The sequence below is a fragment of the Lytechinus variegatus genome, chromosome 19 (assembly GCF_018143015.1).
Source record: "Lytechinus variegatus isolate NC3 chromosome 19, Lvar_3.0, whole genome shotgun sequence".
In the NCBI taxonomy this organism is placed as follows: domain Eukaryota; kingdom Metazoa; phylum Echinodermata; class Echinoidea; order Temnopleuroida; family Toxopneustidae; genus Lytechinus; species Lytechinus variegatus.
Window position 1 is genome coordinate 21768402 of NC_054758.1, and position 27957 is coordinate 21796358.

A 27957-nucleotide genomic window follows, 5' to 3' on the forward strand; every position below is an offset into this window, starting at 1 on the left:
ACATGAAAAATATGAACAGTAGTGTATACCTTGACAGGATTGCCCATGAAAGCCGAGATGGCTTATTTCCAATGGGGTCCTTACATCAGTAATTGACAACAATGTACATATATGAAAAACACCTATAGAAATCTACAAACTACATCAATTAAGTCTAGACCACTGAAATTACACGAAGAATTGTAAAACTTAATATATAAAAAGACAAAAACAAATAAGTTTGCCATGAAAACCATTTACGCAAAATATGATTAAAATAATTGTAAAACAGGTTGAGTAAACGATCATTACTTCTAGGTTACATATGAAAATTATACTATAATCAGTTTTTAAATAGCGCTAAATGCATCGTAACTAATACAAAATTCATGAATCGTAAAACCTAAGATATGAAAAAGTACAAATAAGTTTGACATCAAACTTTCACGCAAACAACAAAAGATGATAAAATGTAAAACAAGTTGATTATTAAAATAAATCATAACTAAATAGTTATATATAAGACTACATGATACACATGAAATTAGAAAGAATATTTAACATTACAGAGTGGAGACATTTTTTAAGTGTTGTTTCAATACTCTTTTAAATTGTGTAAAAGTCTTAACCGATTTAACATGATTAGGGAGGGAATTCCAATTTCACATTTATTATTTTTCTTTCTTGTGATTTATCATGATTGTGTGTTATTGTTATGTAAATTTAACCTGCTGGCCTGCCCGATGTGTTGCCGGGCCTTGTTCACATGGTATGATATGTTGCAAATACCACCACATAAGAAGAACCCTTCATAGTCATCTATTCTACAAAAATAGATATTATTAACTGCAAAATATGTTTGCCCTCACATGCCATGGCCCAGGGGGTGGGAAGTGGGGCACGTGTACCCCTAGTGCTATATATACATTTTTTTATTATAGTTATTTTTCTTCTATTTTTTATAATTTCATTGTCACTATTTTGTTCAAGTGCCCCCTACCCCTTAGTAAATCCCAGTTTCCTTGTAAAAATTGAAATCGGTCTGCATTATTAAATAGGTCGAGATTGAAAATAGAAATTTTCGTCCGTGATGAATTATTATTACGTTGCTTTGGTTATCGGTGCCGAAATATATGTCTTTAAGACGAGATAAAAGGCGACTAACTGAAAGGAAGAAAAGGAGGAATTTAACGAAAGAGATAAAAGGCGACTAATATGACTAAGTGAAGAAAATGGAGATAAAATAAGATAAAAGAGAGAATGGTGAACTTTAAGAGAGAAATAAAGATGAAAGATGAAAAAAAATATATGAAAGTAAAACAACAGACAAACATAATAAGAGAAGAAAGAGACAATAATTATGAAAGAGCAAAATAAATGAAGAAATATTAATGGAGGAAAAAAATTAGACTGGGAATGGGAGCGAAATCGGGGGGATGGGGGCAGAGAAAATGTCGCCCCCCCAAAAAAAAAAAAAGGGAAGTAAAATGCATTTTATCTCACCCCTCCCTGCCTCCCTACCCTCAAATGAGAATTAAGATTTTTCTTTCGCTGCATGTGCTCTCCGCATCTCAAGTACAAAAGTACAACTTGAAGGAAACTCGTGCATATGAAGAGACCGAAGTTATAGTCGGTCCGTAGTCGGCAGCATGATAGTCGTTGAAAAAAAAACCCAATTCAAACAGAAAAAATGTTATGTGGGGAGAAGGAGGGGGCAGTATCATGCATTAACATTCACCAAATAAAAAGAAAAATACGGAAAAATCATGAACAGCTTAACGAAACGGCCCCATGATGGAAATATGCTAGCCGATACTATACACACTCAATCATAATAGACAATAGTAGAAAATACATCACTCGATCATTATAGACAATAGACCAATTACTTTTCTCGTTTCCAGTATCATTTACACGTTCAGGTAAAGCAATAAAAATGTCGCAGATAAATTTCTTTATTTCTATCATGTCTATGGTGCGCCATCAGGGGTCCGTTGCAAAAAGAGTTGCGTTTAAACGCAAGTCAAAAAATCAAGCGCAAGTCCTAAAATGTGAGCTGTTGATCGGTTGAAAATCAAGTTTCGCATGATTTTTAGAGTTTCGATTGATTGCAAGTCTTTCTGCAACGGGACCCAGATGCAGAGAGTGGTGAGTAAGCGCAGATTTTTGGTGTTGACGAGTTGAAATTCGAGCTGTAATTGATTTTTTAAGCGCTTTACCGCAATTTTTTTCGCGAGGGGTCCCAGTCGAACAATCTCTTCAAGAAACCAAATTTAGAACCTTTTGCATTAATTGCATCTATCTACAATAAATGCGACATAGTAATTGCTGAAAATTCATGAAAAGGTCCCGTGAATCCATGTTACATTTTACATGTTTTACAAATTCTCAGCGCCGACTGCCTGTAACTGTGAGAGGAGATATTCGGCGCTGTTTATTGGAGGGTACTTGCTTGTCCCATCAGTGCACTCAATTATGACGTCATTATCCGGGTAGCCAAAAAAGACCAGGGACTGGCGATCATGGTCAAGTTCCATTTGATCACTTTGGACAGCGACCCGATGTTTCTAGGAGAAAAACAAAATAATTTTTTACAACCTCAAGTGGTATTTCATACGTCTTAATCTCATTTCAGTAAATGTTTGATTACGTAATTGGTTTTGATCTCTCTGATGTTCCTTAAAGCTAATGAATGAAAACGAAGAAAGTGGTGAAAAGCAATGGCGTATAGAATGGGGGGGGGGCCTTGGGGCCATGAACCTCCCCCCCAAAAAAAATCACGACAAAGACTGAAAAGAAGGATAAAAGGGAGAAAAAACGAAAATGAATGAAATCTCATACTATTTTCCTAAAATTATATAAAAAGGTCAAAATTTTCACTCGCTCGCTTAGCTCGTTTGCAACTTTGTAGAAATTCTACCTCACACGCCATACCTGGCCCCTTCGATTTTTTTTGCTTATTATCCTACTGATGTAAAGCGTTTTGCATGACTACAGAACACATAAATTTTGTCCAAGTTGAAATTTTGTAATGTAAGGTAAACTATAAACCAAGTGATATTAAAACAAGAAAACATTGACGGGTACATTCTGGAGCAGGGGCTTAAAGTAATTTATCGCAAAGGTGGGGGACAAAAAAAGTTTTACAAGGAAATGTCAAGAAAAAGAGAGAGATGTTTGAGTGTGTGTGTGTGGGGGGGGGGAGAGGTGGAGGGACCGAGAGAGAGAAGTGTAGGTAAGAAGGCCGGGGGTGGTGATAAAGTCCATCACGAGCCGCAAGTGTACCTCTTCCAAGGGATATGATAGGTGCAACTATAACGGCTATTATCACCCGTATCAGATATCTGAGCTGGTAATTTACAAAACCGTATTGCCCTAGATTCATAAATATCGGGAAGGGATAGGTATATTATTTGTAATTTCCTCGGTCTCAATGCGCATATTTACTTTGCATGCAGAGACGACGCAAAATATACCTTTGTATTTTCCCGGTCTCACATCCGGGCATTTGAGGATGCGTATAAAGAGATACGCTTCATAGGATCTGCACGCCAACAATATACGTCATAATAAAGACATCACTGGATCCAAGCGCTTGCAAGTACGTCATAATGGTAAAGTGCAGAGCCTAGACCCTTATATTAACAAGACACAATATAACTATTTTAAAAAGAAATATATCACCATTATCACGATTTTTGCTCTAGATATCTGATTTGGATGATAATAAAAATATTGACTGGCTCTTCTTTCAGGGAACATCAAATATATTGCCCTTAAAAGACCCATATTGCCCTCGTCTAAAGACTCCGGCCAATATGATTCTTTTGCTGGCAATATATTTTATGTTCCCCTCAAGGCCAGTCAATATTATATAATTATTGCCTCTGCCTTAGCTTGAGGAGCAGCTTCAAGTGCTCATGATCAGTGCATTCAAGGAATCAAGGCCAGGGGCCCGTTCCATCATAAAGAGTTGCAACTACCATGACAACCTTTATTTTGATTGACTTCTGAGCCCTATTGCCATGGTAGTTACCATAATGGCAAAGTTTCAACAGTTGTAACTCCTTATGAAACGGACCCTGGTACCTATACACCTCATCTGGGTTGAACTCGGAACAATGACGAGAAAATCAAACTTACATTCGCGACCAGTACATCAGACGTCCATCTCTGCATTAGATCTCCGATGTTAACAACCACAGTGCCCTCTATCGGTGGTGCCGGTACCCAATTGTTGTCAACAGTTTTCACCTGAAAGAAATCGCGGTATTAAAAATATCCATGTAATCATTCACTCATAATACATAATATATAGTAATATGACACGCTGGATTTTTAGGACATTGCTGAAGGCCTAATATTGTGACGATTGCATTAGTCCAGGATAGGCCCCATAGAAACTTGACCAGACCTTGTTTTTTATATATACAATATTTTTTGATGGTTTCTTGTCAATTCGTGGGTGCTGATTACGAATCTGGATGATGCCACTCGTGTAACCTTGAGCATTTTCCGCAAATTGGCAAAATCCAATATGGCCGCCAAAATATGCAAATTACCCATGAAAATCCTAAAATTGTCCGAACATTGGCTATGGAATGCATGAAAGCGTGTGGCAGGAGTAAAATACACTCTGAAAAAATAATTGTTGACAAAATACTTATTTTCCTGATATTCAAAATGGCCGCCATAGTCCATTGTATACTCTATTATGTACAATATAAATAAAGAAAACCAATTTTCACAAAAATGAGCACTAACCCGCAAAAAATTGCGATGTATGAACGAAGTAATATATGCAAATCATCATTACTAAAGAGATATATCATTTATTATGTCATAAATGGGAACATTTCTGTATTTTGATATCTAAAATGGCAGCCACTTGCCCAAACAGTATTGCGTACAATGGCAATGGGGGCCGAAAAAAATTCACAAGAGTGATCACAGAAATGCATATTATTAAGATTAAACGAGTGAAATATTGACTAAAAACATAATTGTTAACGAAATATATTATTAATATGTCATGTATGTGATGAATGTTGTATTTTGATATTCAAAATGGCTGCCAAAGGCCCTAAAAGTATTATCCACAATGAGAAAGTGGGCAAAGAAATCACAAGAGTAATCACTAAAATGCATATATGTGTGATAAATTAATGAGATACTGTTTAAAAACATATTTTCTAACGAAATATATCATTCGGGTTTAAAGTGTGTGTTAAATACTGTATTTTTACTTTCAAAATGGCCGCCAGAGATATTAACAGTATTATGCACAATGCAAAGGGGCAAACCAATATTCACAGGAGTGAGCACCATAAATGCAGGTATTAGTGATCTATGAGTAAAATATTGTCTGAAAGCATAATTTCTATTAAGCAGTTAAGAGATATCATTTATTCTGCCAGTTTGGTGATAAATACTGTTATTGGAAAGTCAAAATGGCCGCTACAGGCCCTTACGATATTATGCACAATATGAATGGGAACAAATTATTTCAGCAGAATTTGGCTTTGCTTGGCCAGATGGTGCCAGGTAAAAATGGCAGAGGTAAAAATGGCAGATACTGAGGTAAAAATGGCAGAGGTAATAATGGCAGAGGTAAAAATGGCAGAGGTAAGAACAGCAGATAAAAAGAGCAGAGGTATAAATGACAAGAGGTAAAAATGGAAGACGTGACAATAGCAGAGGTAAAAGTGGCCGAGGTACACTATTAGAAAAAACAGTAGATTCTACAGAAGAAAAATAAAAAAAAACAGGTTTTACAGAAAAAAACAAATAATTTTGAAGATTATAATAACAGGAGGGTTTTCCACAATTTTTCTACAATTTTACAGAACAGATATGTTTTTAAAAAGGGGAAAACAATTTTATTACAATAAATTTGTATCGGTACATGCACAAAATACCAATTTTCTTTAAGTCTATACACATGCATGCGTGTAGGATTACACAGTGCAGTAGCTAATTACCAAGAGGGTGCTGCTTATGGTGTACAAAATACCCAACAGCACTTCCGCGTTATGACCATCAAGCCGTCTATATCATATTGGATGCAATAGTAAAGAAGGTTCAGGGTCTTCTTTTATGCAAAGAATCTGAACCAGACGGTACCCCTCGATCGACCCCAAATTGGTTTACCAGTCAAGATTATTATTGATTTTCATAATCAGTTACATATTCAGTGCCAAACCTGGGAATGCATGCTTATTGTCATTCAAATATTTAACAAGAATAGTACAGACGACATTACAAACTAGGTCATAATATTCAACCACAGGGGCGTAGATAGCGGGGGGATGGGGGATGCATCCCCCCAGAATTTTAGGTAGGGGGATGGTGTGTACAATCATCCCCCCCCCCCAGGTTTCTGTGGGGGAAGAAGCAAAACTATACAGTAATAAAGCAATGAATGCTAGGTAAATCAATCAATAATAATAGCAGTAATAATCATAACGTACAGCAATGACAAACATGATCAAAATTTGACTTTTATTCAGAGTCAATCATCTTATATGCATTTACAACTTGCAAGTTTTAAGTAATAACAACTGTCTTGCGTCGTCATATACATTTAAGGATCGTTATTCAGAGTTTCACCAAGTACATTTCCTTATAATAATTATGTATTTGCAAAGGAGATAAGTTAAAAATATTTCATTACAGATTTAAGAAAGTGTCGCTTAATCACTCCCTTTCAGAGCAATTGCTTTCATAACACATTAACACTGTTCAAACGAATTAATAAGAAATTACCTATACACATACACTGACCCTTTTCCCTGCTGGCCATGTCCTCAACCCCTACTTTGCAAAGGAAAGGTGAACATTTTCAGTCTCTAAGGATCGAATTAGTAAATGAATGATTTTGGAATGAAAGTGCAAATTTTGGATGGCCTCAGTGATATCCGAGGTTTTTTTACTCAATATTCACTCTTTCATATATTCACTCCTTAAAGAGTGAACTATTTCACTAATTTTTTCAGAGTACTTTGCGCTTTTCAAAGAAGGTAGAATCATCCAATATATAGACATGCCTTAATTCACGAAGGCAGATTGAATCAATCCATGGATAAGATTAATTTATGGTCTAAGATCACAGAACAAGCCTAACTCGACCCTCAGCGTGTTCATTGTCGGACCTTTGACAAAAAACATAATCATCTCGCGCATTTACGCGATAAAAATTATCTATACAGTTTACTTCCGACAACCCGGTGAGGTTTATTTCATTTCCATACTTAATTCAATCAAGCCTTTGTAATCATGGTAATTTTAAACAGAGTGTGCTTATTTTAGTGTCCGCATATCTGCACGTGGATAAAAAATATAATGTTGAGCTTTTTTTTATTTTACCCCTATTACTATAATTGTAATTTATATTTTTTTAGTTATTTGGCTGTTTATTTGTTTATTTCTTTAGTTGTTGATTCATTCGTTTGATCATTAACAATATCGCTACTTTTAAAAGAGTATACTACTATACTAGTAAAATAAGGAATACTGGTTATTCTAGATCATGTTTAGCAGGACTGTCATGACCAAGATGATAACTAGACATCCGACAAATGACATTTCTCTTATGATCATCTATACTCATTGTCATTAATCAAACAAAAGATTATTGCCATGAAAAATGTGCAAGGAAGTTTGTTTATTACTGGATGCCCTGTTTATTGCTGAAAGCAAAGTGATTAAAAGACACACGAGATAATCCATGAGGCAGATCGTGTTATTTTGTTATCTTTAACTCGTCTGCTTTGGCCCATGATATTTTGTTTTTATCGAGTACGTTATCTCCTTCATTCTTTATATTTATATATTAATTATATATATATATATATATATATATATATATATATATATATATATATATATATATGACCCAGCTAGGGATCATCCCCCCAGGTCCTAAGGACCTGTCTACGCCACTGTTCAACCTCAATCATTCGTGACAATTTCAAGGTCTAAGCTTTTCCTGCTATGTTCTTTTCCCACCTCTTACCCTCTCTGTCTCTCCACCTCTCCTATGTCTACTCTTCCTCCTTTTTGTAACGGTAAACCTGGCAAAACTTTAGATATAAAAAAAACAGCTAGACAAAAAGTAATTTTATAAAATGATGAATGAGAATAGTGCAGTTTCATTTTGCTCCTGAAGAATTGAATGAAAAAAATATTTGTCGTTTGATTTCTTTTTAAAAAGCCTTCACGGCACACCTCCAACGAATTCGTAAATAGCATTGTTAGGCCGATAAAGACATAATGATATGATGAAATGCCTAACCGTGACATGCACTTCTAATTTAATCTATGTACATTCGGGGGCTTTTTGACAATTCATTGCATCGGGGTTTGAGGCTGGCCATATTTTACCTATAGCTGTCATTTTTACCTCTCCCATTATGACCTCTGCCATTTTACCTCTGCCATTATTACCTCTGCCATTTTTATCTCTGCCAATTTTACCCCTGCCATTATTACCTCTGCCATTTTTATCTCTGCCATTTTTACCTCTTCCATTATTACCTCTGCCATTTTTACCTCTGCCATTATTACCTCTGCCATTTTTACACCGGGCCGGCCAGATGGTGATGTATGAGTAAAATATCGTCTGAAATCATGATTTATAACAAAATATATATTATCTTATGTAATTTAGGTGATAAATACTGTATTTCAACATTCAAAATGGCGACCAGTGGCATAAAGAGTATTATGTTCAAGGGCAATGGCCGGGGGAAAAAAGTGACAAGAGTGAGCACTAAAATGCATATAATTAAGATAAACTAGTGGAATACTGACTAAAAACATCATTGTTAATATGCCATTTATGTGATAAATGCTGTATTTTGACATTCAAAATGGCCGCCATAATCCCTATATTTATAATGTACAATGCGAATGGAGAAACTAATTTTCACAAGAGTGAGAATCATAAAATGCATATGACTGTGAAATACGAGTAGAAATATTGTCTTAAACATGATTTCTAACTAATTACATCACATATTGGTTGTGGAGGTAATAAATGCTGTACTTTGAAATCCAAAATGGCTGCCATAGGTCCTAAAAGTATTATGTACATTGTAACATTGGACATTTGACTCTAAATATTGCCTTTAATTGTGAATTCTGATGCAAGGGTGAAATGTTGTCTAAAACCATGATTTCTAACAATATATATCATAATTTCGTGTATTTAAGGTGATAAACACTGCATTCTTAAATTGGAAATGGCCACCATAAGCCCTTATCGTATAATATACAATTTGAGTGTAGACAAATAATGTTCACAAAAAGGGCATATGGCAGCCATTTTGAATGTTGAAATACAGTATTTACCACCTAAATTAAGAGATGATATATTTTGTTATAAATCGTGTTTTCAGACGATATTTCACTCATACATCACCATTTGGCCAAGCAAAGCCCAATTCTGTTGAAATAATTTGTTCCCATTCACATTGTGCATAATATCATAAGGGCCTGTATCGGCCATTTTGACTTTCCAACTGGCAGAATGAATGATATCTCTTAATATAAATTATGCTTTCGGACAATATTCTACTCATAGATCACTAATACTTGCATTTATGGTGCTCATATTGGTTTCCCACTTTGCATTGTGCATGATACTCTTAATGTCTATGGCGGCCATTTTGAAAGTAAAACTACAGTTTTTAACACAAACTTTAAACCTGAATGATATATTTCGTTAGAAAATATGTTTTTAAACAGTATCCCATTAATTTATCACATGTTTATGCATTTTAGTGATCACTCTTGTGATTTCTTTGCCCCTCTTTCTCATTGTGCATAGTACTTTTAGGGCCTTTGGCAACCATTTTGATAATCAAAATACAACATTCATCACATACATGGCATATTAATGATATATTCTGTTATGTTTTATGATAGTCAGTATTCCACTCGTGTAATCTTAATAATATGCATTTTAGTGATCACGCTTGTGAATTTTTTGGCCCCATTGCCATTGTACGCAATATTGTTTGGGCCAGTGGCGGCCATTTTAGATATCAAAATACAGAAATCTTCCCATTTATGATATAATGAATGATATATCTCGTTAGTAATAATGATTTGCATATATCACTTCGTTCATACATCGCGATTTTTTTTTGCAGTTTAGTGCTCAATTTTGCGAAAGCTAGTTTTCCCTCTTTATATTGCACATAATAGAGTATACAATGGACTTTGGCGGCCATTTTGAATATGAGGAAAATAAATATTTTGTCGAAAATTAATTTTTCAGAGAGTGTCTCACTCCTGCCACACAATTTCATGCATTTCGTAGCAAATGTGCGGACAATTTTAGGATTTTTACGGGTAATTTGCATATTTTGGCGGCCATATTGGATTTTGCCAATTTGCGGAAAATGCTCAAGGTTACACCAGTGGCATCATTCAGATTCGTAATCAGCACCCTCGAATTGACAAGAAACCATTAAAAAATATTGTATATGTAAAAAAACAAGGTTACGCCTCTTCTATCCTGGACTACATGTCCAGCACGAAAAATGTGCTTTCTTCGAAGCATCCGTCAGGTCGGGGAATAAGTAATCGGCTCCGCTTTTGATAAAAGCCAACCTGGTTTCCGAACGGGATAGTTTGCCAAATAACAAAAAATATACCCCTAGATGATAAATAACCAAGTGATAAATCAGATTTTCAAGGTGTGACCAGATATTTATGTACATTACTTTTCGGAAATTAGAGAATTCGGATCAACCCCCCCCCCCCCACACACACACACACACACCCCTCTCACTGACGCGATGTTTCAGAGCAAAACCATAACACTAAGTTGTGCAACGACAAAATCAAGCCAACTTAGCTAGGTAGTTTGATTAATCTGTTCATTAAAGTCTCGTCCTGGATAATAATCCGCCGCATGATATTTCCATGCGCTATTAAATGAAAGGTCTTGTGTTCAAGTACAGTCCAAGGCCGTTTCAAGTTGTTCGTAAGTTAGGAGCGCCTTTAAAGGTCAAGTCCACCTCAGAAAAACGTTGAGTTAAATCAATAAAGAAAAATCAGATAAGAATAATGCTGAAAAATTCATCGAAATCGGATGTTAAATGAGAAAGTTATGGCATTTTAAAGTTTCGCTTATTTTTCACAACGGTTATATTTACAATTAGTCACATGCAAATGACAGAATCGATGATGTCCCTCACTCAGTATTTTCTTTTGTTTTTTATTGTTTGAATTATAAAATATGGATTTTTACAGATTTCACAATAAAGACAAACTTGACTAAACCATTAAAAGTTAAACAATGGTATGAATTCAACATGTTCAGGGAGAAATAAAACTTTCTTTCACAGGACAATGATGATAAAATTAGAATATTTCATATTTACCATTTACCTCATCACCTGTCGTTCTTAACTTACGAACAGCTTTATGAAACACCCACCCGGAATATACCAAAGAAATATTGATTTCACCTTTTCACCTTAAAAAGTGGTATCCCTTATTTACATCCTTAAGAAATCATAACAATTTCCGTCGGTTTCGAGTGTATTATAAGTATGAAATGAATTTTCACTCAACAAACAGCTCGGTTTGGACGCGCGTAAACCGGAGCTACAGGAGTTTAGGTTTCGAATTCAGAGCTGACAAGAAGTCAAGGACCAAACTGCTGTTTGATTCACCAATTTTCGATAAAGACTTTCGGCCATGACGGGCATTCAACAATTATGTTTTTGAATCCTCCGCACATAATCACTATGCAAAAAAACATATTCTGTCAGCCTACCTCTAGACCGGGACTGTTTTGTATAAGGAGGGTAACGCCACCATAGTCAGAATGCTCTCCGCAACGGAGTTGACCCTCTTTTATTTCTACACCCTCCAGAGAGGGGTAATACGCACTCCTTAAGGTTGTATGACTCTTTGATGTTCCCGCCAATTTGAATTTGTCTTGGAAGAAGTGCGGGTCCTAAAGAAACAGAATAGGAGAAAAGAATGATTGTTTTAAATATTGGTTAAGGATTACTAAGATTAGTTCTAGGAAATTATTGCATTCAACTTGAAAATTCTAAACACAAATGCCAGAGTTTAGAATGTAGAACGCCCAACAGTATCTCTGTGTTTTGTTCTATATATAGAAAACTTTTTATGATGAATATTGAATAGTTGAATATTATCATTTTTGACATCCTTGTTAAAAAGCATATTTCTTTTACGGAAGGTAAATCTAGACCTGGCTGTAGACTAATCAGTTACTCTTTAAGTTCAGTTACTCTTTAAGTTCAGTTATGTCTAACACACCCCGGAACACACCTAAGGTCAAAACAAGGTCTACTTCTGAAAAAGCTGCCCACCAGAAAGTGGTCACAGCTGTAATCAAAGATATTCTCTCCAATGATGATTTCCTTGCCATTATCGAGAAAGCCATTGATAAACGTTTTTCAGAATTAACTATAGCCGTTGAACATCTTGAAGGCCAGATCCTTGAACTTGAAACAGGAAACAGAGAAATGGAGCACAAAATCAAATCTATGCAAGGCAAGCTGGATGGGCAGGCTGCGATCATCGACACTTTGAAACATCACGCGAACGAGCAAGAACAGTATTCCCGTCGCAACTGTCTTAGATTTTTTGGCATAGAGGAAGCAAAACAGGAGAACACAGATGACCTGATCGTCAAATTATCCAGTGAAGTGTTGAATGTTCCTCTAACCAAAGGAGACATAGACATAGACAGAAGCCATCGCGTGTCGTTCAAGCAGAGGCAGCCTGAATCTGCCAACAGACGTCCTCGTCCCCGCCCAATTATAGTAAAGTTCGTCTCATACCGTACTCGCCAACTTGTGATGAAGAGCCGGAGAAAGTTAGCTGGAAAACGAAAATCAATACAAGAGGATCTGACTAGAGCCAATGCACAACTTCTCAAAGAAACAAGGAACTGTCCTCATGTAGCAAACTCATGGACCAGTGATGGACGTATACTCGCCCTGATCAAGACTGACAGAGGAACTGAAAAGCGGAGCATTTTGAGTGTTGGTGATCTTAGAAGACTGGACAGTTAAGTTAATCAGTGATAAATTTAGCATTTTGCTCCTGGCTGCATCCGCATCTGCATCCACTTTTGATTTACGTGAACATTTTTTTTTGTACATTATTTTGATCCATTTTAGTCTTTTTTTTCCTTGTCTACATATACCTTTGATATTTTCATCTACCACATATTTTTTAAACTCATTTTTATTGTAATCTACCCTCCTATTTTATTACGGTCACTCTATAACTTATTTCTTCAAAATGACATGTAATCTTACAAAACACCTACAGCAGTATACATGTATGCAAGAAGCTATCTTTTGTTATAATGTCAGATAGATTACCTTTTGAATCTCCCTATGTAACCCCTAGTGAATTAAATGCTAGTAAACGTATGAATAAGGAAAACCTGTCGATAATTCACATGAACATTTTGATTCCCTAAATGTATATCTGGACTGTTTTGATAAGAAATTCTCATTGATAGGTTTGACTGAAACCTGGTTGAAAGATGACGATTGTTCTTTTTTAAATATGTATGATTATGCCTTTCTTGCCAAAAATCGCTTATGTAAACGCGGAGGTGGCGTTGGTATTTATATTAGAAATGACATTAAATTTATAAGACGTACTGATTTTGAGATAATGGATGATGCTTTAGAATACATCTGTATTGAAATCATTAATTATCATATGGATCAAAATGTGTTAATATGTGTCTTCTATAGACCTCCAGATAAATCACTTCCAACCTTCTTTGAAATATTAGAGAAAATATTGCAAAATGTTTTATCAGAAAAGAAGAAATGTTTTTTTCTTGGAGACTTTAATATCAATTTAATGAATAATTCAGTAACATCTGATACTTTTTTAGATTTATTATCGTCATTTTCATTTTGCCCTTTAATTTCAAAGGCTACCCGGGTTACTACTGAGAGTGCTACGCTAATAGATGTTTTTACCAATGTTTCTTAACAATGTCTGTCTTTCAGGAGTACTTACCTGTGATTTTAGTGATCATTGTGCAATATTTTCTATTTCAAAATTCCAAGAGTGTAATATACCAAATTCCTCTTACCAGAAACGCAATATTAATTCTGATTCAATTTCGCACTTCTGTACAGAATTAGCCCAACAAGATTGGACATACATTGAGGAGTTAAGTGATGTAAATGACAGATTTAACCAATTTTATAATAAATATAAGGAATTGTACAATGAATGTTTCCCTCTTAAAGAAATTAAACGTAAGGAAAAAAAGAATAAACCATGGTTTAATAGCGTACTGCGCAAAATGTGTAATAAGAAGCATAATCTATACCGGAAATATATTAAAAACCCAACGTTATATAAGAAAAACAGGTACAAGGAGTGTCGAAATGCTTTTAATACTGAATTAAGAAAGTGTAAAAGGCAATATTATGTAAATAAATTTAATCAAATAAATGGTGACATGAAAAAAACGTGGCAAACAATTAATGAAATCATAAACAAGTGTAAAACCAATGTGCAATGTACAATGATTAAAGATAATAATGATGTAGAAATAGAAGATGCAGAAGAAATTGTAAACCGATTTAATAGTTATTTTAGTACAATAGGATCAAAGCTTAATAATGATATGCTTTCAAGTGACACAGATTTCTTATTTTATATGGAAAATAGAGTAAGCAATTCATTGTTCATGTCTCCAGTGAGTATTGCTGATATTATTGATGTTGTCAAAACTTTTAAAATCAACAAGAGCCCAGGGTTTGATAATATTAATATTGACGTTTTTAAAAAATCTATTTGTTTTATTTTACAACCACTGTGCAATATTTTTAATTATTCGCTTGATTCAGGAATATTTCCTGATCACTTGAAAGTAGCAAAGGTACTTCCGGTTTTCAAAAAGGGTGAAAAGGCAAGAATATCAAATTATAGACCAATATCTCTTTTATCTATTTTTGCTAAGACATTAGAAAAAATAAATTGATTAATTATATAGAAAAAATAACATTTTTTATATAAGACAATTTGGTTTCAGACAGGGTCATTCAACAAGTTCTGCTCTTTTAGAATTTACCACTAATCTTGCCAATGTTTTTTAACAGAGAAAATGTTTAATTGGAATTTTTTTAGATCTGTCGAAGGCATTCGATTGTATTGATCATGCAATATTACTGAAAAAATGGAATATTATGGCATAAGATGAAATGTTCACAAATGGTTTGAAAGCTATCTTTTTAATAGGAAACAATATGTATCTATGGGAAATGTATCGTCTAATGAATTCATTTTAAACACTGGAGTTCCGCAAGGATCGATACTTAGCCCGCTGTTGTTTTTATTATATGTTAATGATTTTAATTATGTAAGTGACCATTTCCATTCAATTATGTTTGCAGATGATACTAATTTATTTATTTCAGGTACAGACTTAAATGAAACAGTCAACATTGCAAATTCTGAACTACTAAAAGTTCATGGATGGTTTTTAGCTAATCGTTTAACTATTAATTTGGAGAAAACATCCTTTATGGTCTTTAAGTCAAAAATTTCTACAATAAATGACGCAGTACTAAAAATTCAAATTGGCAATTGTTTTGTTAAAAAGGTAGAGCAAACTAAATTCCTAGGAATAATAATAGATGAAAAACTGACCTGGAAAATCATGTAAATAATATCTCATCAAAGATTGCTAAGGCTGTCGGTATGATCAACCGCTTAAAGTTCATTGTTCCTAGGAAAGTACTATTAATGTTATATAATACAATGATATTACCCCATCTATCGTACTGTAATATTGTATGGGGAAATTGCGGAATAACCATTTTAAATAGATTGTATATACTTCAAAAGCGTGCAATCAGGGTAATGTGCAATGTTCCACCTCTCAGCCATAGCTCTCCTCTTTTAAAAAAATGAATGTTTTAACAGTTTTACAATTAAATCAAATGCAAGTTGCAATATTCATGTACTCTTATTTTAAAGGTTTATTACCGTCAATTGTTAACAATTCATTTACTAAGAATAGCACAATTAATTCATACAGTACTAGGGCCAAGGGGGATATACGCTTACCCTTATTGAAATTGAATTTTTCAAGAACTACCATTATATTCATAGGTACTAAATGCTGGAATAGCATCCCATCTGAGTTGCAATCATGTTCTACATTGTCATTATTCAAAAGAAAATATAAATTTTACTTACTGCATAATGACCTGTAATATGCTGCATGTCTATCTATCTTTTCTCTTTCTCTCTTTCTAGCTTGTCTTTCACATCTTTCTTTTTCCCATACTTCCTATCTGTCCCTTTTTAAATTCTATATTTTGGGGTATACCCTCGATAAGCCCTTGTGGCTTTTGGTATTCCCTCCATATTCAATTTGTAATGTATTTTTTGCATGTATTTTCCCCCCCTTTTTTCTCTTAAATTTGTAACCATATTTATCTTTGTAATATTTTTATGTGAAATGTGTTCTTTTTTGTGATTTGCTGATTATGTATGTTTTTATATTTGAATATGGAAATAAATGAAATGAATAAATTAAATGAAGGTCAAATTCTATACATACTGTGTATATATAGATATTTTTGAAAATTATTCTATAAAAACAAATAGAAACAGCGCCATACAACACTATGAAATATCGCCATTATTATTGTGATCATCAACACTACCATCGCGATCGTCATTATCATAACCATCATAATCATAATCATCGTCGTAGTCATCATCATTATCAGCATCATCATCACCACCATTAATATTAATCGTTGTAGTCCAGGATAGGCCCCATATAAAATTGACAAAACCTTGTTTTTTAATATATACAATATTTTTTTATGGTTTCTAATCAGCACCCTCGAATTGAATAGAAACCATCAAAAAATATTGTATATATAAAAAACAAGGTTATGCCTCTTCTATCCTGGACTATTGTAGTCGACCACGTCATCACAATCACCAACAAAATTACCACCACCACCGTTGCCGCTGCCGCCGCCACCACCATTATCACTGTCGTTACCATCATCATACTCATCGTCATCATCGTAATTATCATCGTCACCATAATCACCATTGCCATTAACATCGTCACCATCATCATTGTCGTCGTCATTGTAACAATCAACTTACTTGGAGTTTTAACCCTCTGGCTATGACCTCCATCACTCTAAGATTAAGGGGAACCATCGCATTGAAGAGCTCGATAAGAGACGATTTAAACTCAGGTAGGGCGTCCTCTGGAAACGTCTAAATCGAAAGAATAGTACCCATTTACCTCACCTGGGTCGAGTGCAACTCACTGTGGATAAATTCCTTGCTGAAAGAAACTACACCATGGCTGGGATTTGAACCCACGACACTCTGTTTCAAAGTCCGAGGACTAATCCACTGGGCCACGACGCCCCTCCAAGAGAGAGAGGGGGATACAAAGCATGTATTTGTGAATAACTGTGATAGAGTAAATAAGAGGAATAAAAAAAATGTTTTATATAAGGACCACCGCCTATTACCCCCTCCCCATTCCGCCACGGCCCTGGGGAAGCTGGGGTGCTGCGTGTGTTATTTTTCATATGCAGCACCGCCTGGTAATCTTTGAGGTATGATAAATGGTCGAAATGTAACAGAATAGACCTATATTTTTTGTTTTTGTTTTTCATTTTAAACCAGCACTCCCTGTAAAAGAATATCTTAAAAGATAAAAAAAAACTGTATACCGCCCTTTACAATCTCTCTATCATGTTTATTACCTTTTCTCCGGCCGCTGGGCAATAGCTGAATACTTCTTTCAGATCTTTGAAAAGTACATCCGGATTCGTCCTGAACATTAAAAAGAAAGTATATTTTTACTTGAAATTTTTGATAAAATACAAAAAATATTTTGAAGTGACTTATAGGAGATAGAGCATAGAACTGGATACAAAGGCCTAAGTCTGCGTTCAGAAGCATTTATAAGTAAGGGTCTTTTCACACGTAAATCTTGAATCATCTCTGTAATGATGATTGCAATTCGTCTTTAGAATGATCGGACCTTTCACACGCTCATAGTCGATTTGACAGTCCCATAGGCTCAATACACCAACCTAGAAATGTTCTTTCCGATTCGTGTTCCTATGGGGTCCTAGAACAAATTCATCTTGGTTGCCCAAAGTTGCCGTTTGGGCAATTTTGCTAATTTGCATAAATCCAAAATGGCCGCCACATGCCATCTTAAAGACGTAACTTTTGAACCCTTTGCCCAAAAATGATGAGTAATGACTCTATTAGTGGGATGTAGAATCGATTTCTTTTATCATTTTTGCAATATAAGGTCATCTTCAGGTCAAATCCAAGATGGCCGCCAGATGCCATCTTGAAAAATTGACTTTTGATCCCCTTGCCCTAGAGTAACGAGTAATACCTCTGTTTAGGGGTTTTGGGGTGTGAAGAATCTCTTTATGCTATAAATTTTTCAATATAATGTCATCTTCAGGTCAAATCCAAGATGGCCGCCATATGACGCCATTTTGAAAAAAAAAATAACTTCTAATCCCTTTGTCCAAGAATCATGAATAATACCTCTTTTCGAGAATTATTTGATTTGTTGATTCCATTTCTGGTAACAATTTTGCAATATAGGATCATTCAGATAAAAAAAAAAGAAGGCCGCTAAATGCAATATTAAAAAAAAACTACTTCTCGAGACTACTAAACCTTGAACCTTGAAGAAGTACTCTCTCCCCCAAAAGTACACGCTCTCCTAACATGCATAAAGATTTTTCCTATTATGTGTAGGAGCTCATGTAAAGGGTATATCAATAAGAATAATTCATTTATTTTAATTTCTCCACTTTAGTGGTCAAGTCCGGTCTCAGATGGTTGATATATTTCGGCATTAAGCACTCACCTTAGAATAATACCATCCAACGTTTGGGCTATGACCTATTTCGGGAGTTCTCATTGTTTTTTTTAATTCCAGCCATATTTTTCTCTTGAAAGGACTTCAAAGTTCTAATTTTTAATAAAAAAATTGACTTTTCGTCCTGACAAAAGCCTTTGACTTGGTCAGCATGATCGATGCACTCTGTATCGATGCCTCCTGTAGAAGATAGGGTCCCCAAGACTGATCCATGAGCACACTTTGATACAATGCTTGAACATCTGGTAGCTTCCCTCAGTTCCTGAGAGCAGTAGCGTGAAGCAATTAAGCTGCGCCTGGCCTCTCCATGCTTCCTCAGTATACATTTGGCGGATGCACAGAAGGCATCTACATGTATATCCGTACTAGAGCAGATGGGAAACAATGGTCACGATGATTCTCATTCGTGAGATGTTGTACGGCAACGACGTCGCCCCTGCCTTTCATAAAGAAGCGGGAGTAGGCCTATAATACAGCCACCTGTCCTGTGCATGTAAGGAGTTTGGATCACCCATCAGCCTGTAAGACAGAAATCTTGATAGACTCAAGACACTGACTGTTCTCCAGATATCTCTATCAACAGCGCGCACTAGTCTGGTTGTGGTGGACTCGCTTCACCTACCTTGGATTGACTATCTGTCTCTAGCTCCCTTTCACTGGACAAGGAGATAAGCACCAGGATGGGAATATCTGTCACAGCCATGGCCAAGCTACTGAACGGAAATAAGTCCTCGAAAACGTACACCGATCAAGAAAAGCGGGTAAACACCTTCCTCAGCTGCCTCGGAAGTATCCTGCCCGTGAAATGGCAGGACAGAGTGAAAAAGGCCTAAGCTTCAGCGTACGTGCATGCTGGCATCACTAGCTTATTCTCACTCCTTACTGAGGTGCCTCAGGTGGTTTGGGGCATGTTCGCCTTATGAAACTTTAGCAAATCCTAGAATGGATTCGACAATGTAAAGTGAGCTATGTGATTGGTCCCAGATAGATCACACCTCCGTTATAAACACACCTGCAAACGTGACATAAATCTTGGCCGGCATAAACATTAACACTTTTGAAGCTGTAGATGATAGTCGCCATCTATGGAGAGCTAAGTACAGGGGTCAATACGTCAGAGAATAATCAGAATGCTACAATGTCAGGCCAAAGACCAAGGAGGAAGACTAGGGCAGCATCTCAATCTGAACCTGTCTCGTCGCCATCCTCTTTTTATCCGTACAAATTTGCTTTAGAGACTGCCACTTTAGAGCGGAGCTCTACAGCCACTCTCGAAAATGTAAACCCTAGCGACCGTAGACGAACTGATGTCTACATAATCATTGGACACTTTGATGTCGGAAAAATATGCCCAAACCTAACGAGTATTCATTCTAAGGTGAGCAGTTAATGTCGAACGTCTGACAACATCTCAGATCTGACTTATCCTTGAACTAAAAATTGAGAAATAATAAAAAGAAATGGGTATTCTTACTGAAATCCCCTTACATAAGCTCTTACACTATAAGCCTAGGAAAGTAATTTTTCAAGATGGCATCTGGCGGCCATCTTAAATTTGATCCGAAGATTATCCTTTATTGCAAAATCACATCAGAAATTGAATCAACATACCAAATGACTTACGAATAAAGTTATTATTCATGATTCTGCGGGGGCAATCGGTTCAAAAGTTCATATATCGATTGAGAGGGCGCCATGAGGAACGACGGCATCACGCAATTTGGAGGTGCTGAATAATTCGTTAAAATCCTACGAAATCCACGAAATGAACTGCAAATAATAACTGATTTTAACATGAAATGAGTGGAAACAAGGAAAAGAACAAAAGAGGGCCATATTTGTTACGATCTAACAAGGTTACGAGAGATTTGAACATGTCTAATAATCAAGTCACCATGGAAGAGGACCATGCATTAGAAGCTGGCAAGACATCAGACATGGTAACACGTGCAGATTTTCAAAAACTGTCTAACCAGATTCTACAACGTTTGGATACATTGGGCTCTCAGATGACTGCTATCAAGAAGGATATTTCAGGAATGCATACAACACTTGCTGATCTACAGGTCGCGCGCAGTGCTCAGCAGATTCGGCTTCAAGAATAAGCGCAATTGAAAATCAGGAAATTCCGAAGCTAAGAAAGGAGAAAAATGCTATGGAAGCACAAATTAAGGACTCAATCCTTGCTCTGGAGCTACACGATCGCAAACTCAACCTTCTGCTGTACGGAATAGAAAAGGAGAAACACGAAAATATTGAAAGGAAAGTAAGAAGCAGCATACAGAAGTTAGGTTTTACCCAGGAGGAAACGAGTAAAATGAAGTTCGTAAACGCCCACAGGCTTCCAAGACGCCAGATTCAGGGGGAGCAACGCAGAGGTCCGCAGAGGACCAAACTAAGATGACATCGTAGTGACCGGACGCGTTTTTGGCGTGCTCCCGATATTTTTTCATTCTTGTGAGAAATACACCCATGATGACAAACCACCAATGAAGCCATGTCAGATGAGCCCAAGGAATATAACCTAAGGAGACATACATCAACATCCAAATTCAACAAACTCAACAAATCTGTGAAAAATCCACCAAAAATGTCAACGAGTTCTGCCAAATCTTCGGTCCCAGCGACCAGATCAAGTCGTCAGATATCGGCACCGGGATCGGGTGTCTCAGGGCGCCTCCAACCCGGCGCTGCTTCTCCAGGTGTGCCCGTTGATAGCCCCCTGTTAGTTCCGCCGTTTCCGAGCCCGGACCCACATTCACTGCAGGTGGACAGTGATATCAGCGAGATGAAGGCGATGGTTTCTAAACTGTCACAACAAGTTAACACCAAGCTGGATCGTGTCATAGAGGAAATGAATGCCATTAAGCGGGACATTGCTGAAACAAAAAGGTATGTCACAGAAGTGGAAACTGCAGTCAATTTCAATTCGGAAAAAATACTGAACATGGAGAAAGAAATTTTGCCCAAAATGAATGAATCAATTGATGACAAGAATAACGAACTGGAAGAAAAGATTTTGTCACTTGAACTTCATCAAAGGAAACAAAATTTACTAATCTACGGAGTCCCGGATGTAAAAAACGAAAACATTTATTCCACTGTGTGTGATATTTTCTGTCATTTTTGGGGCATTAATCGTGAGAAGGCCAGTATGATCCCGATAATTAACGCCCACCGGTTACCTGCACCTGCACAGCGCGGTAACCAGCCCGCCAGCCCCTGCCCCATCATCGTACGATTTTCTCGCATGGCTGACAGAGACCGCTTATTGCAAGCTTTCGAACAGCCTCGGCGTCTTCCGGGAAATCAACACCCTGCCTTACCTGGCCAGTCAGCCCAGCCCGCCCATCCCGGCCAGTTAGTCCAGCCCGCCCGGCCAGGCGAGGCCTCCCAGCCCGGTCAGTCAGCCCAGCCCGCCAGACCCGCCCAGCCCGGAAGGCCGGCCCGACCCGGACAGCCCGCCGTACCCGCCCAACCCGGACAGCCCGCCGTTCCCGCCCAACCCAGACAGCCCGCCGTTCCCGCCCAGACCGGACAGCCCGCCGTACCCGCCCAGCCCAGACAGCCTGGACAGCACGGCCAATCCGGACAGCCCGCCCAACAGAGCTACGTCGAGGTGGCATCGGAATCTTTGCCCAACGCCAATCAACGCTTCAATCGGGTGACTATCCGTACTGATTTACCTGCTAAAATGAAAAAAGAAAGAGGCCGATTAGCTTCATTGGCATACAAACTCCGCCATGAAAAGAAACTAGCAACGAGAATAAGACAGATTGGAACCAAGATATTCTTACAAACTAGGCAAGGCACGGCAAATAGCAGTGTTCAGCCAAATTGGGTGAACTGGACTGAATAGTTACTAGCAAGTTAATCGTTATTAGAAACTCTCCTGATGTTTATTTGGACTATAATATAGGTCTCATTCATAACTCATCAGAATCATACAACAGTGAACTTTAATACTAAGTATTATATCTGGCATTTTACAGTTTTCTGCAAATTTACATTTGAACTCTTATTTAAACCCGAAAGTTTTGTTTATATTATTAATTTATCCTATATAACGTTGGACTCATGTATACACTCACATCTTATCTTTACAGTCAAGCCAAGTGGTTGTTTTGCAAGTTTTATATCCAATTTGCGAAGTTTTAATTGTTCTTTCATAATTTTGAACTCTTTTGTATTTTTAATGTTCTGCAAATAAAAAAATATTCACAACACCATACTTCACCAAAATGCTATTTTGTGCATGCCATGATATTCATGCACTCACATTGTCTGTGGTTAACTTCTATTTTGACCACAAGTTACTGTTCAAGTTAATATATGGTTCTCAATATTTCGCACTTAACCAGACAAGAAATGTTGGCTGCGGGTGACAATCACTGATCTCCTGCGACGTTACTGCTATATAATTTTAACTACTAGTATCTCTATCATGGATAAATTCCACCTTTCACTCTACTTGTACATTGGTATCTTGTACATAGGTTTACTTGCTCTGGAGTGTGACAAATTATGATATGACAAATTATGATATATTTTGTATGGACAGCTAGATACGATAATCACTTGTAAAACAAAATTTTGAATTGTGCTCATTACTTTTGTTTATATGGCAACACATTGGTTTGGTAAGCCTTGAACATAAATTTTGGCGTTAATAGACTTCACGACATTATTCTTTCTATCTTATAGGGTGAAAACAAGATATATGATTTTTTCCCCCTTTTACATAAAATTCAACTTATTTTTAGTAATAATTCATCGTTTCTATTTTGATTATTTGGTGTAGCCTGATTCATTCATCTTCTTGGCTGTTTTATACTATATTGATCATTATAAAGTCTTGCTCACCTAAGTTAATTCAATTTCCATTGTTAATATTTTATCTCTTGGTGATTTTTGTCACCTATCTGCTTCATGCTTTGGTAGACAACAATTAAGGAAGTTCCAATGCTGTGAGTCCTGAATGGCCCATATTTTGCACTTAACCAGGCAAGAAATTTTGGCTGCGGGTGGCAATTTCTGATCTTCTGCGAGGTTAATGCTGTATAATTATAACTACTAGTATCTCTAACATGACTACACACTAATAATTCGAATGTTGGATCAACATTTGGAAGGTTGGGGGAGTAGCGGCCTCTTCCAGAAGTTACATCCAACCTTGTATAAAGCTAAATCCAACATTTTAAATGTTGGGTAGAACCATTTAAAGTGGTAAATGCAACATTTGGAAAATGTCGCTCCTCCTGCCTTTCAGAGGTTGAGTTAGCATTTCTGTTTTTTAGAGTGTAAATTCCACCTTTCACTGTACTTGCACATTGATATATTGTACGTATATAGGTGTACTTCTGAGTGCGACAAATTTTGATATATTTTTATGAACAGCTGGATACGTATAATCACTTGTAAAGCAAAATTTTAATTGTGCTTATGACTTTTGTCTTTATGGCAACACATTGGTTTGGTAAGCCTTGAACACAGATTTTGGCTTTAATAGACTTCACGACATTATTCTTTACACTTTATATAATGGAAACATATGAACCTCGTCGTAAATCTTAAATGTACAAGATACATGATTTTTTTTCTTTTCTCCCCTTTTTACATAAAATTGAACTCATGTTTAGTAATAATTCATATTTTCTATATTGATTATTTGGTATAGCATGGTTCATTCATCTTCTGGGCTATTTTACAATATTTTGATCATGAAAGTCTCGCTCACCAAAGATAATTGAATCTCTTTTTTAAAAAGTAATCTCTTGGTGATTTTGGTCACCTATCTGTTTCATGCATTGTTAGATAAATACAACAATATGAAGGAAATTCCATTGCTGTAAGTCCTGAATGGCACAGATAGTTCAACGCTCCTAATTTTCTTTTTTTTTGTTACATTCAGTTTGACATTTCTTCTAGCTACCCAGGCCGAACAGGTGCGGGACTGGAGACTACGTCACACGTGATTATATTGTGTATTGCAGACGTCACTGCTGTCTCCGATATATGGATATCAATGTCGGAGGATTTCCCGCGCTAATTTTCCCGCGCAAATTTCCCGCGCGAATTAGCCAAATTAATCTCCTTGCAGGCGTCAGTCTCCTGTCACGCTTGCACGGCCTGATTTAAAACAGTCACTGAGTAATTCAGAAGTGTATTATTGTGTCAATAATGGTACCACCTTGCACCGATTAGTTACGATACAAATATTTTCTCGTGATTAACCTAAAATCTCGATCTTTTCCCATCTGTTTATGCAAAACACTGTCCCGATATTCCTTTGAAGAATTTGCTTCGATTCACGCCTCAAACTGGCACCATTTGGTTAGATAAGTCATTTGTCTACATGATAAAGGAGGGACTCTCTCCCTCCCAAATATTTCAATTAACGCTAAATAGATCAGTGCGTGCACACCATGACCATTGTGAACCAGGGTCTTCAGGCAGTTAGTATCATTGCAGCTGTATTCACATTATTTGTATTAACTCTTCTTTCCTTCCCACATATTTTGCCCTCAGGCTCATACCAATCTGGAATTCGTTCAGGATTATTTTTTTACAATATATTAGGGACGGGTCCAAGAGATTAACACCATTACATTTCACATTCACTGGTTATTTTATGATCCTTCCTTTTGAAACTATATTCTTTTTAAACGCTCCTATCATGAGGAATTGATTTCGAGCCCAATGCGCAGAAGACTTTAATCCTCCTTATAATAGAGGGTAGCCTCCATACGATCCCTCGCATCACTGCAACCTATATTACGCACAGTTAGTACTTCATACATTCACTCTGGGTCATGACCCATCATGGTCGTTTGGCAACATTTCTAGGTTCTGAACATGCCAAATCGACAAATCACTCGAAAAATCTGATTTGAATTCGAATTCCCGAGCATAGGCGGTATGTGTGAGCCCCCCCCCCCCTCAACTTTTTTCTAAAACCGTGTACAAAAACGTAAAAATAACCATATGATTGTGATTTTTTTTGCATGGTCAGCCCCCCGCCCCACTTAGAAAACCGTTCCGCGGCGCCTGTGTGTCCTTGGTGACTTGTCAATCAAGCCACCTTACCACAATTTTAGTGAAACTGGAATTCACCTCCAGAGTAGAATTTGAATTCGTGATTGTGATTAGCGTTCGTGATTCTAGTTTGGTATAAACGTGCTAAAAATGGTCGTTAGCCTTATTTTTCATTACGATTATTTTACCGTGTGAAAGGGTGGTAAAAAGTTTAATTTACCAGAAATTAGAATGCGAATTGAAAATCCAAATTAGATTACTAATCACTCAAATATTTCCGGTGAATAAATATTAAACATGGTACTTCATTTTTAAGATAGTTAAAAAAATGAAAGAAAATAATAAAATTTAAATTTGCCTACCTTCATCATCTCCGGCTTCTAATTATTTTACTTTGTTTAATTCGTCCCGTCTTCTCCTTCTTCTTTGCCTTCTTTTTCTTTTTTTCTTTCTTCTTCTTCTTCTACTTCTTTTTTTTGTTTTCTTCTTATTCTTCAGTATTTTCTTCTTCGTCTTCTGCTCATTGTCTCTGTTTCCTTTTCCTCTTTTTATCCTCCTCCTTTTCCCTTCTCTCTCATTTATTTCATCAAAACAAACCCAATTCCCTGTTTATATACAGTATATTTTATTTATAAGTGATTTAAGTGTGAGCTCCCCCATGTATTTATCTTCTCTTGTATTTTGTTACCCCTTATATCAATCTTACCTTTCCTTCTCCATTTGTTGGTATCCATGCATGTTTATACCCTTTGGTCCAGCATATCTGCGTTTTTCTTCCCCTGGTAATGAGTAGAACGTCATGGAGGAAGAATAGGCATCTTTAATCTAAATATAAGAAGGGGAATGAAAAGCACATTTTTGTCGAAGTTATATGATGTTCCTTAAGGAACCATACTGTCACCATTGCTTTTTAAGGTTCATAAATTAAAAAAATGAACCCATTGTGGCTCAGTTGATAAGTCTCCGGCCTTTGAAACAAAAGATCTGGGGTTCAAAACTCACCGCAGCACTCGCGTCCTTTGGCAACAACCTCTCTGCGCACTTCGATGCAACAGTTAGTTTTGCAGAGAACACATTAAAAAAGTTTTTTTTAAAAACCAGCAATAAGTGCACCTACAAGGAGAACAAATTATTTACCGGTTTCTTTGTTCGATAGGTCAGGTTCCAAAGTTTCATCCCGTATCTTTACATTTTCTTGAAGTGAATTATTTACGCCACAGTCATGGGAGTGGGCATCGTAAGAAAGAGGACGGTTCGTGGTGCGTGCGACGGTATAGTAACTTAATTAGTAGTAGATAAAATTGTTTAAATGCTCGAGCGTCCGATCAGGGTAGCAGTTCAAAGTGCTGTGTTTTTATCGTTATTATTATCATTAGTAGTAGTAGTAGAAGTAGTAGTAGTAGTAGTAGTAGTAGTGGTGGTGGTATTAATATTAGTTTTATGATTATTATCATTATTACTATTGTTATCATCGTTATTATTTTCATACCGTTCGAGTGCTCCGAGATCATATATATACATCACACAACCCTTTCTTAATATCAAAATATGCATAATAATTCAGTCGGAAAACCAACCAATGTTCCAAATAAAGTTATACCCTTACCTTTTGAACTGGTATCCCGACGTTCTCCAAGTACATGAACCCAATGGTAGTAAGAGCTTGATGGACTTCATCAATAAGCTTCTGAAACCTTTCTGGATCTGGGCTCTCGCGATCCAGACTGTACGCTGAAAAATCAATTATAGGTACTTCGTCCATCATGCCCAAAGTAGATCAGAGTATCCTCGCCCGAACAATGCCGAAGTGAGTGTCTTTTTGCCAGTCAGTGACTCAATCGTACAAAAGATTAGACGAAGATATTGTTTGTGAGACGATTCTTGATCGTGGGTCCCCGGTTTGATGAAAGATCGACCAATGTAGTTACAACGCTAAACCCAATGGCATACGATCGGTCGGTTCGAAATCGGTTTCGTAACATGTGGATGAACCGGCGCATATAGAACAA

At 36.6% G+C, this 27957-nt stretch overlaps 1 protein-coding gene across 1 annotated transcript; it reads right to left on the minus strand.

The window, feature by feature from the left end:
- Positions 1–588: 588 nt before the first annotated feature.
- LOC121406097 (proline hydroxylase buaE-like) lies at positions 589–27957 on the minus strand. Its single transcript, XM_041597114.1, has 7 exons — positions 27555–27957; positions 26655–26773; positions 17766–17835; positions 17149–17265; positions 11771–11953; positions 4123–4233; positions 589–2546 (listed from the first exon to the last, which is right to left on the minus strand). The coding sequence occupies exons 1-7, from the start codon at positions 27711–27713 to the stop codon at positions 2358–2360; spliced, it is 948 nt and encodes a 315-aa protein (XP_041453048.1). The 5' UTR covers positions 27714–27957; the 3' UTR covers positions 589–2357.